The 18,747-nt window shown below is 34.3% G+C and overlaps 1 protein-coding gene across 1 annotated transcript; it reads right to left on the reverse strand.

The window, feature by feature from the left end:
* Positions 1-937: 937 nt before the first annotated feature.
* Positions 938-16,899, reverse strand: LOC132713585 (elongation factor 1-alpha-like). Its single transcript, XM_060696221.1, has 7 exons — positions 16,746-16,899; positions 11,936-12,121; positions 11,405-11,573; positions 9,856-10,034; positions 8,809-9,103; positions 7,125-7,381; positions 938-1,834 (listed from the first exon to the last, which is right to left on the reverse strand). Exons 2-7 carry the CDS (start codon positions 12,077-12,079, stop codon positions 1,475-1,477), a joined length of 1,404 nt encoding a protein of 467 aa, XP_060552204.1. The 5' UTR covers positions 12,080-12,121; positions 16,746-16,899; the 3' UTR covers positions 938-1,474.
* Between the last annotated feature and the right edge of the window lie 1,848 nt (positions 16,900-18,747).

Genomic DNA, 18,747 nt, shown 5'->3' on the forward strand with positions numbered 1-18,747 from the left:
GGGTCACCTTACGGTCATGATCAACATCTATGCCAAATACGAAGACTGTGGGTCAAAGGAATCTTAAGTTATTGGGCAGACAAACTTTTTGAAGTCAAAGTCCCTGTAACCTTGACCTTTGATCCAGTGACCTCAAAATCAAAAGGGGTCATCTACTAATCATGACTAACCTCCATGCCAAATATGAAGACTGTGGGTCAAAGGAATCTTAAGTTAATGGGCAGACAAGCTTTTTATAGTGAAGGCCCCTGTGACCTTGACCTTTGACCTGGTGACCTCAAAGTCAATAGGGGTCATCTACTAATCATGACTAACCTCCATGCCAAATATGAAGACTGTGGGTCAAAGGAATCTAAAGTTATTGGGCGGACAAGCTTTTTGAAGTCAAGGCCCCTGTGATCTTGACCTTTGACCTGGTGACCTCAAAATCAATGGGAGTCATCTACTAATCATGACTAATCTCCATGCCAAATATGAAGACTGTGGGTCAAAGGAATCTTAAGTTATTGGTCGGACAAGAAAAAACCGCCGGACGGCCGGACAGACGGACAGACAAGCTGATTCCAGTATACAACTTTGTTGTGCGGGGGTATAAAAAAAGATATTTTAAGTTTGTTCCTTTGGTTTTATGGCAACCAAAGTTCTGCATGGAATTAAATTCTTTGAAAAAATTTTTAAAGGTGACCACCAAAGGAACATGCCTGTGAAGTTGGGTTGAGATGTCGTTTCAACGGACAGACGCCGGACAAAAAACCATCACAAAAGCTCACCAGGTCACTTTGTTACAGGCGAGCTAAAAAACAACCAGGCTGGTATGATAGCCTCAAGCAAGTATGCCCCCTTGTAACTTTCATTGTGCACTGCGTATATTTACATACCAAACTGAAATGTCTAGATTTCTGAAAATTTGTTTTTCATATATAATTAAAGAAAAAGATGTTTTTAACTAACGTTTTATTTTCTATATATTGTATGTGCCAAAACATGGCAAGTGAAGATGACAATGGTAAATTTACAATGGCACCTGAAATTTTTTATGTATTACATTCTTGGAGCCTACTCTTTGTTCCATCAAGTATTGTTGTCAATGAACTTATTTCCAGTTTAGCACTAATAGATTAACAATTAACAGTTCATTCATGAACTAACAATTTTTTAGATGAAATCAAAGCCATTTAAAAGTGGCACAATGAAATTGGAACAACAATTTGCTAATGTTCTGGAGCAAGTTGGGCTCCATGGTTAAGTAACTGCAGAATAATTACAATAATGTTGCAGACCATCAGCATATGTCTGATAATTTTAGATAGTTCACATTATGATAATGTCAAACATAAGGAAAATGAAAATTATAAACAGAAGAATACAAAGAAATATGTTAAACCTGATATTACAAACATTTGATTTTTACTTTGGCCTTTAATCGTCTATATACATTCAACCTGTCCCACAGGCATTTAATAAGATCCAAAGATCATTTCTTCTTTCCAGTTGCTTTTTGTGCTGCCTTCGTGGTTTTTCCTTGCTTGTCAGTTTTCTCCACCGATTTTATTACGCCAACAGCCACCGTTTGTCTCATGTCTCGGACAGCGAACCTCCCCAGTGGGGCATACTCGGCAAAGGACTCGACCACCATTGGTTTAGATGGTACTAAAGTCACCATACATGCGTCACCAGATTTGACCATCTTTGGCATATCCTCTAACTTCTTGCCAGATCTACGATCAATCTTTTCCTTGATTTCTGCAAACTTGCAGGCTATGTGTGCCGTGTGACAATCTAAAACCGGGGCATATCCATTATGAATCTCTCCTGGGTGGTTCATGATGATGACCTATAAAACAAAGCAGTATTTTATTACTTCCATAAGTTTTGCAATTATCCCATCTTGTTTTTAATTAAAAGCTGATTAGATGAATAAATACATGATTACATAACTTATTTTAAGTTAAAACAAGAGCCATCAGTGATCACATCTGCCGCCTCATGATAGCCAATTGCATGTTGCAGCTAGTGTGTATAGCTGGAGACACAAAAATCATTAACAGGGTAAAAACAATTTTTCATTCAAGGGCCATAACTCTGCCAAAAATCATTCAACCAGAAAACCCATGTAATTTGCGCAAGTACTTGAGCTACCAATCAATCCTACAGTTTCATTGTTAGTGGTGTAAAAGGAGTAGTCTGGACAAACTTTAAAAATAAACATCATTAAAGGGCCATCACTCTTGACAAACAAGAGGGCCATGATGGCCCTGGAATTGCTCACCTGGGCCAATGCCAAGTTTATACCAGGGACTTTTATTTGAACAAACTTGGTAGACAGCCCCCCCCCCCCCCCCCCCCCCCCCCCGGGGAGGGCCAATTTTAACTCCAGTTTTATTTAAACAAACTACTAGAAAATATTTCATGCTTAGCTCTTTTGGTTTTTTAAAAGTTAAGAATGAAAATCAATGACCCCCTGGGGCCGGACCAATTTTGACCCCAGGGCTTTTATTTGAACAAACTTGGCAGACATTCACTAGAAGATGTTTCATGCTTAATATTGAAACTTGAAACTTTTTATTTACTTAAACGCCTATTTTTACAAAACATTCATATTCAATGGCGTTGTACAGCAATAATAATGATAATAAAATACTTCTAATAAAATACTATTAAGAAATGGTTACAGTGTTATGAGCAGATATTAAGAAATTATTGAATGATTTTAAATGAAAATGAGTAAAAATGGTATCAATTCAAGTTAAGAACATATCATGCATCAAGAATAATAAAAAATTGATAAAAGATTACTAATATCACATTGAAAAATCACTTTTAGAATATACTACATATCACAGCTATGAATTTTAAAATTTCAAACGTCATTTGCGCTTTTTCACTTTTGAATTAAAACAAGTTGAAATAGTCCCTGAACATGTGGGTCTTAAGATTTCTCTTGAATGCTTCTATAGTGTTACTGTTTCTGATTTCTGTCGGTAATTGATTATACAGTTTAGGTCCAATGTAACTAAAGCTACGGTCTGCGAAAGATTTTCTCTTATTGAAAGGAACATTGTAACAATTGTCAACACATTCTGATGATCTGAGAACTCGTTTTGCAGATTTGCTTTCTAAAAAGTTCAGTAAGATAATCTGGTGCGTTTCCCTCGAACAATTGAACATGTAAGTTAAGATTTTAAAACTTATTCTTGCCTTTACTGGCAGCCAGTGAAGATCGAACAAAGCTTGCTTAGAGCTATCATATTTACTTCTTGAAAGAACTAACTTTGCGCACATATTTTGAATCCTTTGCATCTTTTGTAAATCACAGTTTGCGATACCGTATAAGATGGAGTTACAGTAGTCTAAGTGAGACATTACTAAAGATAACACAAGAGTCTCTGTCGCTTCCTTTGTGAGGTATTGTCTTATGTTTTTGATCCCCATAAAATTTATCATGGCAGTTCTACATTTCCGCTTTACGTGTTCTTTGAAGTTCAAATTTTCGTCGAGGAAAGCACCAAGATATCGAATGCAGTTTTCTTTGTTGATGGTATCGTTTACAATTTTGATAGATTTAGTTTCACATTTGGTAAGTTGTTGCTTACTCCCAAACAATGAATTCGGTTTTTGAGGTGTTCATTTTCAACTTATTAGAATTCATCCAGTTGTTCGTTGTTTCGCCAGCGTTTTCTAAATCACTTATTGTATTCTTTTCACTGTTTTGTATATTTGGAGAAAACGATTTGTCCATAGTATGGTCGTCTGCGAAGCCACGAAGTGTGACCGTCGGCGGAATGTCATCGAAAAGTGTGCCTGCATAGGCGAGATACAACCAGGGCCCGAGACAGGATCCTTGAGGAACAGAACACTCCAGTGCACGTGACGTCGAATATGCCGAGTTTACATTAACCCGACAACTGCGTGGGTGAAGGTAGGAGTCAACCCAGCTTAATGCGGTAGAGGTAAGTCCGTGTTGCTTGTTGAGCACGTCGATCAAAATGCTGTGGTCGACCGTGTCAAACGCGGCGCTCAGGTCAATGGCGATTAAAGCAGTCACTTCCTGTTTTTCCATTGCGCCGAGAAGGTCGTTCACAAGACGCAGAAGCGCAGACTCACAGGAATGATTTTTTCTATAAGCACTTTGATTTGTGGGTAGAAGTTTATGTTTTTCAGCATGTGAATTTAACACTAATAGGGCTGCTTTTTCAATAACTTTTGAAAGAAACGGAAGATTACTGACTGGGCGATAATTCGAATAGATCAGATCAAGTCCAACTTTTTTAAGCAATGGTCGAACTACAGCCTGTTTCCATTTCTCAGGAAAGATGCCTTGACTGAGCGATAGGTTCACTAATTTAGTTATCAACGGAAGTAATTCAGTCAAAAACATTTTCAAGACGACAGTTGGTAGTACGTCGAGTTCACACGATTTCGATTGCATATTGTTTATGATTTTCTTCACATCATCTTCGGAAAGTTCGTCGAATTTTGGTAGATTTTTCCACATTTTTTGACCGAAGGTTCGTAGTTCGGGTAAGTTTTCAAAGATTCTCTGATTTTAGAAATTTTGTTCATAAAATGGTCCGCAAACGAATCCGCAATAGCATTGTCACTCTCGCCGCTCGGCATAGGATTTTGTACTTTACTTCCGGTAATTTCTGTCACAAATTTATATAATTTCTTTGAATCGCCTTTAAACTCCGAAACTTTTTCGCTGAATGTTTGCTTTTTCACTTTTTTAATTTCCATAAAGTATTTATTCCGGGCATTTTGAAATGAATGATAGTCCTCGGGTTTTTTTGTATCGTTTCCATGTTTTTTTCTGCTTTCCGAAATTGTTGTTTCTTTTCAAGAATTGAATCACTGAACCATGGCTTTGGAGCACGAGTAATACGAGTTTTTCTCTGTGACTGGGGCATGTTTGTCCAAAATAACTTGAATTTTATTCTCAAAATCACATACATATTCGTTTATGTCTATTTGTTCAATTTCTAGACTTTTCAGATCTTCTGAGAAAGCGTCTTTATCAATATTTTTTATAGTTCCTAAACGAGACTGTTTCACTTTTGATATTTTCCTTTTTTATTTCAGTCACAATTTTGACAACACAATGATCTGATAAAAATGGACCCTGTTCACATGATTTTATTTTAACCCCATTTTCTTGTTCAGTTATTACAAGGTCTAGTACGTTGCCCCCAATGTGTGTACTGAAGTCGACATGCTGATGAAGCCCAAGCGAAAATAAACAGTTTTTGAATTCTGATGTTGCGTGTGTACCGTCGTTTAAATGTAAGTTGAAATCGCCCATTAACATCAGGTTAGAGTTCTAAGCTGTAGCTATTTGGGGTTTTTAAAAGAAGATTTTTTAAAGTTTTTACTATATACAAATAAGGAAAACACAATGATCCCTCAGGCTGGGGCCAATTTTGACCCCAGGGCATTGATTTGAACAAACTTGGTACACACCGACTAGATGATGTTTTCATGCCAATTATTTAAGCTCTAGCTCTTGCGGTTTTCTAAAAGAAAATATTTTAAGTTTTTACTATATACAAATAAGGAAAATCAATGACCCCCGGGGCCGGGCCAATTTTAACCCCAGGGCATTTATTTGAACAAACTTGGTAGACACCCACTAGAAGATGTTTCATGCCTAATATTTAAGCCCTAGCTATTTGGGGTTTTTAAAAGGAGATTTTTTAAGTTTTTACTATATACAAATAGGGAAAATCAATGACCCCCTGGGGCGGGGCCAATTTTGACCCCAGGGCATTTATTTGAACAAACTTGGTAGACACTGACTAGTTGATGTTTCATTGGCCAAGTGGTTTATGAGGAGATGTTGTTTAAAGTAAAAGTTTACGGACGGACGGACGCCGGACGAAAAGCGATCACAAAAGCTCACCATGTCACTTTGTGACAGGTGAGCTAAAAATCATTGAACCGCAAAATGCTGATATGCACAACTCGACATGGTAATGATCTTTCCTGTAAAGTTTGGATGAAATTGCACAAGTAGTTTTTGAGGTGTAGTCGGGAAAAGTTTTGTGACGGATGGACAGACAGATGACAGAGAAGTGGTCCTTTTGTCACCAATACTTTGTAGAAGCGACAAAAAAAACTATTTGGTAGTAATTAAGAAATCAAACCTTCTCTTTGAACAATTTTTAAATCCTATAAGTTTGGATGAAATTTACTTAGCGGTTTATGAGAAGATGGTGTTTTAAGTAAATGTTTACAGACGGATGACGGCGGCTAGACAAAAAGCGATCACAAAAGCTCACCATGTCACTTTGTTAAAAAACAAGAGGAAACAAGGCCCGGAAAAATTGTTGCAAAATACGCCCATCATATTAAAAAGCTTTTTACAGAGATGTGGGCTTTATAGAAATGCATAATAGGAGATATACTTTGGGCAATATCCAGACAATATCTGGATATTTTATCATCTCTAGTGTCCTTGACATTACAAATATAAACCCAAATTACATGTGTCACACTTGTAGTCATGATAGTTATCATTTGTGTTATAATCCATCAATAAATGATGCCTAAATGGTCCCTTATCTTTATGTTGACCTATTGTGACCTTGATTTTGGTAGCAGGGACCCCGATTATGTATGCAATACTTCGCCTCACAATACAGTGAACATTGTGCAAAGTTAAATTGAAATCCCCCAATGAATGTATAAATTTTGCTTTCAATGACCTGTGACCTTTGACCTAGAGACCAGGTTCATGCACTTGACACAACTTCTCATAGTGGTGAACATTTCTATGAAGTTTCATTAAAATTCCTTCATGCCTGTAGGAGATATGCTCCTGACAAAATTGGACGCTGCCCGCCCGTCGGGGGCGAAACTTATAATAATACAACCTGTTTTACAAAAGGGTGTAAAAAAAACAGACATGACTGCAAAAATATTTAAGATTATCATCCCTATTTGAAATCATCAAATGGTAATGTTTAAGAAGAATAAACATGTACAGGTTTGAAATGAATAGCTTTTTTAGTATAATAGAGAATGTGGACTTTAACGCAAGGTTAACCAATACAGACATTAATGCAGACACCTATAAAATAGTCATGACAATAGCTTTCTTTTAAAGGAAGGTAATAAAGGCTAAATACCTGTGCCAGAAAACTGTCTGCTCCTTTTGGTGGATCATTCTTTGAATCCCCGCAAACATTTCCTCTCTTAATGTCCTTGATAGATACATTCTTTACGTTAAATCCCACGTTGTCACCTGGCAGAGCCTCGGTCAAGGCTTCATGGTGCATTTCAACCGACTTGACCTCAGTGGTCAGTTGTACAGGAGCAAAGGTTACCACCATGCCAGGTTTGAGCAGTCCAGTTTCAACACGCCCAACCGGAACAGTTCCTATTCCTGAAATTCCCAAAGGTAAACCTTGCTTAAATCATTTTAAAGGAAGCAGGTTTCAACATATTATGTATAATTATATAGATGTTCCTGCCACATTACAATTATGATCACCATGATTATATATCATTGGTGTGGGTGTTGTGCATGACACATCCCCTAATGTTGGTCAATAATCATTTAGGAATAAGAAAGTTTTAAGCCAAAGGAAAGTGGGCAAACTCAATTTACATGTTTTCAGTTGTGATGACAATAATGTTATGAAAGAGAAAATTTAACTATTCTTTTACAATTGTTTATAAAGCTCTGGAAAATCTAACTTGCTGTTAAGTTAATCACCTACAAATAACCAACAGATGGACAGAGGGTTCAATTACATGTACTATATTCCCTGGGGGTCATTAAAAAGCAAACTGCCATAATTTAACAACACACATGTATATAATTCAATTTTGATTAATTTCTAACAGCAAATGAAATCAATCTTGATACATTTTTTTTGCTGCATCAAATGGATATTTCTTAATCATAAAGAGCCATAATATTTAAAATGATTTCCTTACTGAAATATACATTCACAAAGACTACCACATTGAACAGGTTTTCAAATTTTAAAAGGGTCACATTTACACTTGGATTTCTATAGTACGTCTATTAGATAGAATCATGCAGAGTTTAATAACATTCTTATAAATCACTTGTAAAATAAGGCTCATAATGGTCATTAATTTGCCCTAAAAAGGCCAAGTTTTATAGATGCAATTGGCTAAAACTCGGAAAAACATGTGAAGATTTTGAAAAGTACTAAAATGTGACATTTCTCTACTAAATTATAATTATGTCCATGCCAAGTTCAATAATTTATATCTGATCATCCGCTTGTAAAATATGGCCTTAATAGTTTATTTTCTCTTATAAAGAATCACAAATCAAAAATGCATATAATGATATTAAGACTATTATAATATTTTAAGGACATAAAGGCTAAATAAAATGTAATGTTTTTGCAAAATTTATCAACAATTAAATTAGATAAGTTCCATGGTCAATTCTCAAAAAAGTTGTATTGTAACAAAGAATATTTAATACACATGAATATTGTTCAAAATAATTTTGTGCTTGTGCTTTTTCTACCAATTTTTTTCATCCAAGCAGAGTAAAAAATTAAAGAATTTTTGTAGCAGATATATAGCTTAAAACACTTTTTCCTTATTTTATTAATATTGTTAGCATTTCAATGTAATCAAACACTTGTACGATATATGGACTAAACATGAAAATTTTCATTTAAAAATTGTCCATTTGTTTAGGTCCATTACTCACTGTCAAATGGATGGATGACAAAAAAGTGAGTGATCAAAAAAATATCTCAGGTGACTTAAAACCTTCATTACATTGTGCAAGTTTGTTTAAAGATTCACTTTAAAGTATACCTCCTATCTTGTAGACATCCTGAAGTGGTAATCTGAGTGGTTTGTCTGTAGGTCGGGTTGGAGGAAGAATGGCGTCAAGGGCCTCAAACAAAGTCTTCCCCGTCAGTGACTCCTCCTTTCCATCTGCACCCTTCCTCTCTATTTTCCATCCCTTGTACCATCCCATATTTGGTGATGGTTCCAACATGTTGTCCCCGTGCCAACCAGAAATGGGAACAATTGCTACTGCTTTAGGATTATAACCAACTTTTTTCACATACGCACTTACTTCTTTCTCTATTTCTTTGAATCTGCTCTGCAAGTAAATGTTTTAAATAGTTTTGAAATCAAGTAAATTGGTTCACACATGTTATAATTGAGTGAAAATAAAAGTTTAAAACTATACCTTAAATCCACATAGGGTCAAATCTAAAAATTCTATTATGGGTAAAATGCAAGATTATGTCTAAATTACCTTACCTTAATCTTAACACACAACAATAGCTAGATATATCAAAAGTCTAATATCAACAATATAATTGTCTTATTAGATGGCTTGTATCTGAATATCTGTAATATTGAGACTGCTAACAGACGGACAGACAGATGGATTTCTTATTTTAACTGCTGGAAAACCAATGTTTTGTAAGTACAAAAACAACCTATAGCTATGACTCTAAAGTTTCAGATGTCTTCCTAACATGCTGTTGTATAAGGTTCACCAGTCTAACTTGGTCAGCAACTTGTAAAGGTCTACTACAATATAACATATGCTTAATGTCCAAGTTTTAGCAATGACATTTCTATACACTTTTACAAAAAATATGAACTTCTATACAAGGCCAAATCTGACCTCTGAACTTATAATGGGCATTTCAGTTTTCTGAAAGAATATTTTATTAGACTTCATTTTTTAATGTCTATTTTTGGCTTCTACATAAGAATGATACAACTTGTATACATTAGCTTAGGGTCACTAGGATAATTCTTAAATAGTTAAATTCAAATATGCAGTTTCACTTCAATTTTTTTATATATCGGCATCAATTTAACACTGGTAAGGTATACCTCAGAGTATGGTGGTTCTGTGTTGTCAATCTTATTTACTCCAATTATCATTTGTTTCACACCAAGGGTGTAAGCCAACAGGGCGTGCTCTCTTGTTTGACCGTTCTTGGAGATTCCCGCTTCAAACTCTCCAGTACTGGAGGCGACAATCAGTACAGCGCAGTCAGCTTGTGAGGTTCCTTTCAAATACAAAATGGTAACATTTTATGCTCAAAACTGTGCACCAATTCTTATATTTACATCACAATCACAAAATCGTCTGAACCCTGAAAACATAAGTTATTTAATGCTTTTATTTGTTCAGACATTTACACACCTTTGTTTAGTCACCTTTAGCCATTTCAATAATTGGGACATTTTCAGTTGATTAAGTGTATTATTGATTACTTTTACATAGTAAAATATAAAATTGAACACGATTATGTCAAATTATCAAGTTACTTGGACATATACCTACACTTCACCACCGGGATAGGGCGATGAAATGGCTTAATGTTTCCATCTTAACAATTTGCAGATAAATGTTCTGTAGGTTTTGTATTTGGATACTTCAAAAAGATACCATCATATTTTTATACCTATAGGTCCTAATTTACCACACGTCCATTTAATTCAGGTACAAACTGGTGTAGAACCAGCAACCTATAATCTATGGATAGTTGCTCAAAATAATAAAATGTATAAGACTATGTTTGTTCTGTAAAGTCGGCATAGAAAATGAAAAACATGTTCTTTTGGAGTGCCCCATGTATGAATCAGATAGAGCTGCATTAACAAATAGGGCTGATAGTTTAAATGAAGATTACAATACCATGCAGATAAACTGTTTTTCTTTACACAAACCCAGATACATGTTTGATAAGATTACTAAATGCAAACACCTGTTGTAACATTCTTACTAAAAGAAATAATATGTTATATTCAAATAACTCAAGAAAAATAAGATCCTAGCAGTTGATTAGTCTGTTTTAACTCAGAAGTTTTAGACCATTTTAAGTGATATTTTATCCCTTTTAACTACTTTTTTATGGACCGTTTTAAATTGTAAATGCCTGTATGATAGCAAGAATTTTAAAGTCTATGTAAATAAGGGAGACAACACTGTACTGTATATAGACAGTATATGTATATGAAGTTGTCCCCCTTATAAGCTATTATAGTCTCATAATTCTTTAATAAGAATGGCTATACTTGAAATGTATGTATCATATCTGTTTTACATCTGTTTTTATACATGTAAATCATGTTAGATGAGACTTAAATACATTATTAAATATAAATGTAACAGTTGGAGAATAGTTTTACTTTATTACATTATTAAAGGCCCATTATATATCAGAAATGCAGTCACTTATTTCTCAAATGTTTTACGTGCTCTTAATCCATAATTACACTCTAAATCCATAATTACACTCTAAATCCATAATTACACTCTAAATCCATAATTACACTCTAAATCCATAATTAAACCATTAAACGCACGGTTTGACATCTCTAAAGAATAATTTCTGAGGTATAATGTGCCTTTACTAGCAATGCTTTATGATACCTGTAATCATGTTCTTGATGAAATCACGATGGCCTGGGGCATCAATAATGGTGACGTAGTATTTAGTGGTCTCAAATTTCCACAGGGCAATATCGATGGTGATACCACGTTCTCTTTCTGCCTTCAGTTTGTCCAACACCCAGGCATACTTGAACGAACCTTTGCCCATCTGTTAAATATATAAATAACAAAAATCTTTTAAGTGTATATATATTATGTCATTTAACATGCATACATCAAACATCAAAAGCAGTCTAATTACATCATAGTTTACAATTTTCTTCATATAGTGTAGAAATATGGTGATAAATACTACAAATCAGTTATACTCACATAACATTTAAATTTCTACATGAATCTTGAATATTTTTACTTTTCTTAAAATCTTGGTTAATAATTTTCCAAAGTTTTGTTTTCTTGAAATAACTTGGCTCCTCAGCTGCTAGATAATTGCTATAATTTTGTAACGACTAAGAAAAAATTTGCATATATTTTTTGTCAGGAAAAACTCTAATGTCTATGTTAACTTACCTCAGCAGCCTCTTTCTCAAATTTCTCAATGGTTCTTTTATCAATACCACCACATTTATAGATCAGGTGACCAGTCGAGGTGGACTTGCCAGAGTCCACATGACCAATCACAACAATGTTGATGTGGATCTTTTCTTTACCCATTTTAATTTGTGTTTCTGTTCTTTTCAAATATCAAGCGAAGTTCTGTAAAAAAAGGTAAAAACTTGCATGTTATGCCATTAAATGTTTCCTACTGCAAGATTGTCAATTAAACAAGAGCTGTCAGAAGGACAGCACGCTCGGCTATTCTCAGTGCTTGATAGTAAAAGATCCTTGATAATGTAATTTCAGTAAAAAATTTCAAAAAAAGTTCAAAAGGGGCCTATTATGCTCCCCAAAAAAGTGTATAAAATTTCAGCTTGTGTCAAAGCAACAACTTGTGTCAAAGCAAGATGTCAATTGAGTACATGTATAAAAATATTCGAGGTGGTACCCAATCTTTAAGGGACTCCACTGAGGTTTAAAAGCCTAAAACCATAACATTAGAATTTCTTACATAAATGTACTGGGGCGCTTTAAACAGAAATATATGCAAAGATAGTTAAGGAATATACTTTAAAATAAATCGAAAATCATAGTTTTATGCTTTTCTTAGACCAATTTGAGTGAAAAGCTTTTATACACTTTTCATTTTGGGTCATTTTTTTTACAATTTTGAAAATTATTATGGAAAAACGAAGTGCGCGAATGATCTGAAAGTTTGCACAAAGATTCGTGGTCAAAACCTACATCAAATGGTACATTTATCTGGAAAAAAATATTTTTCAGTCCCATCATGTCAAAAAACCTCAGTGGAGTCGCTTTAAGGTAAATTCTAAGTTGAAAAAGGGGCATAATTCTGTCAAAATGCTTGATAGATTTACTCCTGTGTAAAAGTTGGGGGCATGAGAATGAACAAGTGTGAAAAGTTTTAAAGACATATGTCAATGGACTTTGAAAAATTTGACATAGTATGCAAACTTTAACACAAGTGGTTACGCTCGGGTGTCTAGGATTAGCTCTTACTTATTCTTATTGAATAGTGGAAATAAAATGACCATTGAAAAACAAGGTGCTTGTGGATTAATACCTTATCCAAGATAATAACAAAATTACAGTTTGGATTTAAATTTTTGAAAACGACAATTTGACCAACTTGTATAAGAAATTAAAGCAGCATGCTACAATTTTCTTTATCTTCAGTTTTACGATTATATAATGAAAACTAAGTAGAAAAGAGGATTAATTGTGATAAAACTGTTCGGCAGAAATACAAGTATTTCAAGTTTGAAGTGAATATCTCCTATATTTTTAGAAAATTATGAAAGGGGGAGATAATTGGGCAAGAATGCCCTCCAGGCCCCATGGGGTTTAGTCTAGCCCAACAAATTGTGCGCTTAAAGGTTTTTATTATATAAATGATGGTAGCCCTTCTGTAAAGACAGACATCTATGAAATATCAGATTATAAAATTGGTTGGTCTTGCAGTTGAAATATTGACAGGTCTAGGATTTCATGATATTTATGGACTGTCCATAAATTTATAGATAGTCTAGAATTTTAAAGATTTTTCCATCCATAAATTTACAGATATTCAATGTAAAATTTGCTATTTTTAGTTTTACACTAACATCCGCAGGTTAAGACAAGTTGTTTTATTGATTGTTTATTTTTACAAAGGTAATGGGGTGAGTTTCATCTTTGTATGATGATTTTGAAATTTTTGTTAAAAGTGAAAATTGAAAGTCATCAAATTGTTCTGAATCTTACCATTCTGTTACATTTATTCATATAATACGTAGCCTTATTCATTTTATCCTGCGGTTTTGAATTTTAATGCAACCTCTACTATTATATTACTTCATATCTGTTTTACAGATAAAAAAAATCTGTAAAATATGGATCTTCCAAAAATTTACAGACTGTCCATAAATATCATGAAATCCTAGACCTGATTGCGACTAGGGCTTAGTCCTTTAATTTTAGCAAGTGATCCTATGCACACAAGATAATTATAAACACAAGAGCGATCAGTAATCACATGTGTCGCCTCATGATGGCCAATTTCATGTTGGGACAAAGTTTGTGACAGACGGACAGACAGACGGACAGTGCACAACTAGACTTGGTACTGATCATTCCTGTAAAGTTTGGATAATATTGCACCAGTAGTTTATGAGGAGTTGTCCGGACAAGCTTTTGCGTATCTGGCAACACACAGAAAAAACACCTTTTTATCAAAGGGCCATAACTCGGCCAAAAAACATTCAACCGGAAAACCCTTGCAATATGCGCAAGGACTTGAGCTACAGATCAATCCTTAGTCCTAATTATAAGACCTATACGTAACCTATTTCATATTTATCATTCATTAATCTGATATTTTACATTTTTCATTTTCCATGTTACGTTAGGTCTTAACAGATCTTTGCAAAATCGTGTAGCAAAAAAATTGACATTAGACATCGATTTAGATCTAATGCATTTTAACAATTAAAACAGCGTGTATTTACATAAATTTTGAACTATTTATGAACAAAACTAAAAATTAAATACCTTTCAACAAAATAATTGAACTGTCACACCCGAAAAGTCATGATTAAATCCTCTCATTTTATTAAATTCCATGTACAGCAGATATACAAATGGCCGCCCTACAGTGCGCGAAATCTGATTGGCTAATTCAAATGCAAGCGTTTAAATGATTCCAGAAGTTTCTAACGGAATATTTTTTGAACGAAATAATTGCCCATGCACCGTCAGTGTGTTCGAAAATATTTTCCGTTCAAAAAATTGGAATCAATCTGTAAAACGCTTTACTTAACCAGTATGGCCGATGAGCGAAATAGATTGATATTTATATTTTATTTTTAATTAATAAGTACATTGTTTGAAATTTTTGTTACTGATAGACCATGCAATTGAAAGAACAGAAGATAAGCTTTTGAATAAAGCTTGAAAGGCAAGTCAACAGACATTTTTTTAATTTTCAAAATGCTACGCGTTTTTGACCAATAACTATTAGACGTCAGGCTTGACCAACATAAAGCTATAACAAGCCTGTAACGTCTAATCTATTGGACTAATCAATCCTGTAAAGTTTCATTGAAATTGCTTTAGTGGTATAAGAGAAGTAGTCCGGACAAACTTTAACATTAAAAATTATTAAAGGGCCATAACTCTGCCAAAAATCATTGAACTGGAAAATGCTGATAATATGCACAACTACTCTTGGTACTGATCATTCCTGTAAAGTTTAGATAAAATTGCACCAGTAGTTTTATCTGGAGTAGACCGGCACAAGCTTTTGTGTATCTGGCAACACGCAGAAAAATACACCTTTTTCATCAAAGGGCCATAACCCGGCCAAAAATCATTTAACCAGAAAACCCTTGCAATATGCGCAAGGACTTGAGCTACAGATCAATCCTGTAAAGTTTCATTGAAATTGCTTTAGTGGTATAAGAGAAGTAGTCCGGACAAACTTTAAAATTAAAAATTATTAAAGGGCCATAACTCTGCCAAAAATCATTGAACTGGAAAATGCTGACAATATGCACAACTAGACTTGGTACTGATCATTCCTGTAAAATTTGAATGAAATTGCATCAGTAGTTTATGAGGAGTAGTCCAGACAAGTTTTGTGACGGACAGACGGACAGACAGAAGGACAGACGCACAGACAGACGACGGAGAAGTGATCCCTATATGTCGCCACTACTCCGTAGAGGCGACACAAAAATGAATTGCGACTGCAGGCAGGGATTTTTTCTTATTTTATAGCCATGTTATTGGGACATATTCCCAACTGAAAATAGTATATTTTTTCCCAATCCTTAAGAAAATATTCCCAATTGAAAGTTACAAAATAAAAATATTGAATAAAGAGTTTTAAAATTTGAAAATAAGGGCTTGTTCACTGTATTAGTGCAAAGGTGTTCGGCGCTTTGATTGGTCACTACCCCCGGGCCAACACCCCCCCTCTCACCCTTTCTACAACCCTCCTACCTCCAAAACCATGTAAACTGCAGTATTTTTCATTTTAAACATGTTTAAATATTTGGTATATGCTTTTAATGCAATTACCTTCAATCTCCCACAAAAACTAAAAAAATGATATACTTATATTTAGTACTAAAAATAAATATAGTTTTTTTTTAGTTTTTGTGGGAGATGAAGGTAATTAAATTAAAAGCATATACCAAATATTAAAACATGTTTAAAATGAAAAATACTGCAGTTTACATGGTTTTGAGAGGTAGGATGGTTGTAGAGTGGGTGAGAGGGGGGGGGGGTGTTGGCCCGGGGGTAGTGACCAATCAACGCGCCGAACACCTTTGGTTTCCAAAATCTTGGGGCAGGTGATTTCATGTCGATCAACATTTATAGAAAACTTGAATGCACGTGGTTGCACCCGCACGTGGCACGGCCGTGCACGTGGTAACCTTTCATGATTGATAAAACACTGCACAAAGCATTTTCTTTTCTTTTTTCCCCGAAGTATGCTAATACTATACATAATAATATATCTTTAAAGATTTTGCAGACGTAAATATTTAAGAAAAGAAACGAGGTGTTCGCTTTCAGATACGCCCTGTACCCCCACCCACACTTACGTGCCGCATCGACCAACAGGAATCAATACTCTCTACCCCAAAGAAATGTGTTGAAATTTTAACGAGAATGAAGAATTATATATATCAAATACGCAAAATAAACATTCCAAACTTATTCTGGTTTAATACTTTTAAACAATTTCATATATAATATAGAATTTTCAATCACTTACCGGTGTATTAGATAATCTTCAGTCTAACCGCGCAAGTAACCGCACATGTAGAAAAGTCGCTTTATAAATGACAATTTCCCGCCAAAAGTAAAAAAAATCATGAATTCTGCGAGATTCTTCCTTCGTATTAACGCGTGTGAAGGGTTTTTACAAAAGTTTCTAAAGAAAAGCAGGAAATCTGTATATATAAATGGATAACTTCAGCTAATGTTGATTTAAGTTTTATTGAAAGACCCTCATTACGCAAAGAAAAGCATCGCTTCAATGATTTTTAAACCACGGATTTATATAAATCCGATTTATGTAACAAAAATAAAATTGTTTTAACTATTACTTTCTATCTACGGTAGCACAAAGGGGACATCAAAATTGTTTTATCACGAGCTTGATCACGTGTTTAAAGATCCTGTAACTCATTTTTTTATGGTTTTATATCAAAGATATTATGCATAATTATATAGATCTACATAATATTATATAAGATTATTACATGTACAAAAATATTTAAAGGACCTTAAAATTTAGCCAGTCTTATTAAATTCAGCTTCTTAATAACGCTTTGTAAACATAGAAGATTTGAACTTGCCACAGACGAGTATATGTTGTCGCTACCGGAAACCAACCAGAAGTTTAGAAAAATTCTCCCTCTGAAATCTAGTTCAGTGGATACAGAACCATCTCTGTCCAGGGAAGGAGGGCGGCAAATCGTTCTTCAGCAGACACGATGTAAAGCGCCGATACATTGGAAATCCGTCATTCAAAAGACAGTTTTGGCCGTCTGTTACTCCATACCAGGAAATCCAAATTGTTCTTTAGCGGCACCGTTACATGGGAAATTTGTTTCAGAATCTCATCGGAAAGAGAATTTTCGTTGATATAGCGGGATTTCGTTTAGTCAAAACACTTGATCACTTGACTACTCCGCTTACTTTGCACCAGTATACGTGTATCAGGATGTCCATAGGACTCCATACCACGTGACATATTTTGTGATATGCCCGAGTCATTTTTGTTTTGTAGAAAATCCGTCGACACAAAGATGAAATACGATTTTATTACAAGAAAATCAGTACGAAAATGTTTCTTCTTTCTTTTGTTTTATAAAAATTGAAAATACTCCCAGTCGGACTCAGAAAGATTGCAATCAATAGACATGAAATACACTTTTAGCACATACCTTTACAAAACATTCAAATCAAATTATCTAAAGCATTAAAACTTTTATTGAAATGTATATTTTTTTTATTGTAAATTATTTTTTCTTTCCGATAAGAATACGAATTTATGTAGAAAGAAAAATATGTTTTGATAAGAGTTTTGAGTTTCGATTTGGGGCAGATATCGTTTTTGGTCTGGCGCCAAATTTTCCATATCATGCCATTTCCTCTGTTTTCGTTGTTGTTACTAAGCTGAAGGAAACCAGCCGAATTCTAAACAATAATAATGATCTGCTGATAATTCAAATAAGTCCTACTTTTATTGAATTACTATGCATATATACATGCATATATAATGTATAACAGACAATCAACGTTGTTACATCATTTGTATTTTGTTCTCAGTATTTTTAAGTTTTTAAGAAATGTACAAACAACAATTAAAATGTCATTTACAATGTATATGTAATCAATATTTTAAAACATAGGTAATATATGTCAATATACCCATCATATTTCTTGACTATTATTGAAATTTATTTTATTATACACCGACGGACTTTGAAAACGCATCAGTTTGGGTTTGTGCTTTATTTATAGGGAAGAGCATATTCGATTTTTATTTAATTATTTTTTTGCATATGTGCATATGTGTAAAATTGTTACTGTCACTGACTCTATTGTTGAGTTTTATTCGAAAACGCGTGGTAATCAGCATTCACAAAAATCACAACCGACCTGTTTTATTAGTTTTATCGTTTAGTCATGATCTCACTGCATGCCATGGAATTGTTTAAGATCATGTCCGTCCTCCATGCAAGACGAGGACGTGTCGGGACGTCGGA

Source organism: Ruditapes philippinarum, unplaced genomic scaffold, assembly GCF_026571515.1.
Source record: "Ruditapes philippinarum isolate M1 unplaced genomic scaffold, ASM2657151v2 ctg660_1_1_1_1, whole genome shotgun sequence".
NCBI classification, from domain to species: domain Eukaryota; kingdom Metazoa; phylum Mollusca; class Bivalvia; order Venerida; family Veneridae; genus Ruditapes; species Ruditapes philippinarum.

Bases quoted from the DNA above. Each gene is read 5' to 3' on its own strand.
- LOC132713585 (XM_060696221.1), bottom strand. From the start codon at position 12,079: ATGGGTAAAGAAAAGATCCACATCAACATTGTTGTGATTGGTCATGTG. The intron at 10,035-11,404 runs GTATCATAAAGC...TGTATTTGAAAG, and splicing joins CATCAAGAACATGATTACAG to GAACCTCACAAGCTGACTGC. The intron at 9,104-9,855 runs GTATACCTTACC...ATTTACTTGCAG, and splicing joins CAGAACCACCATACTCTGAG to AGCAGATTCAAAGAAATAGA.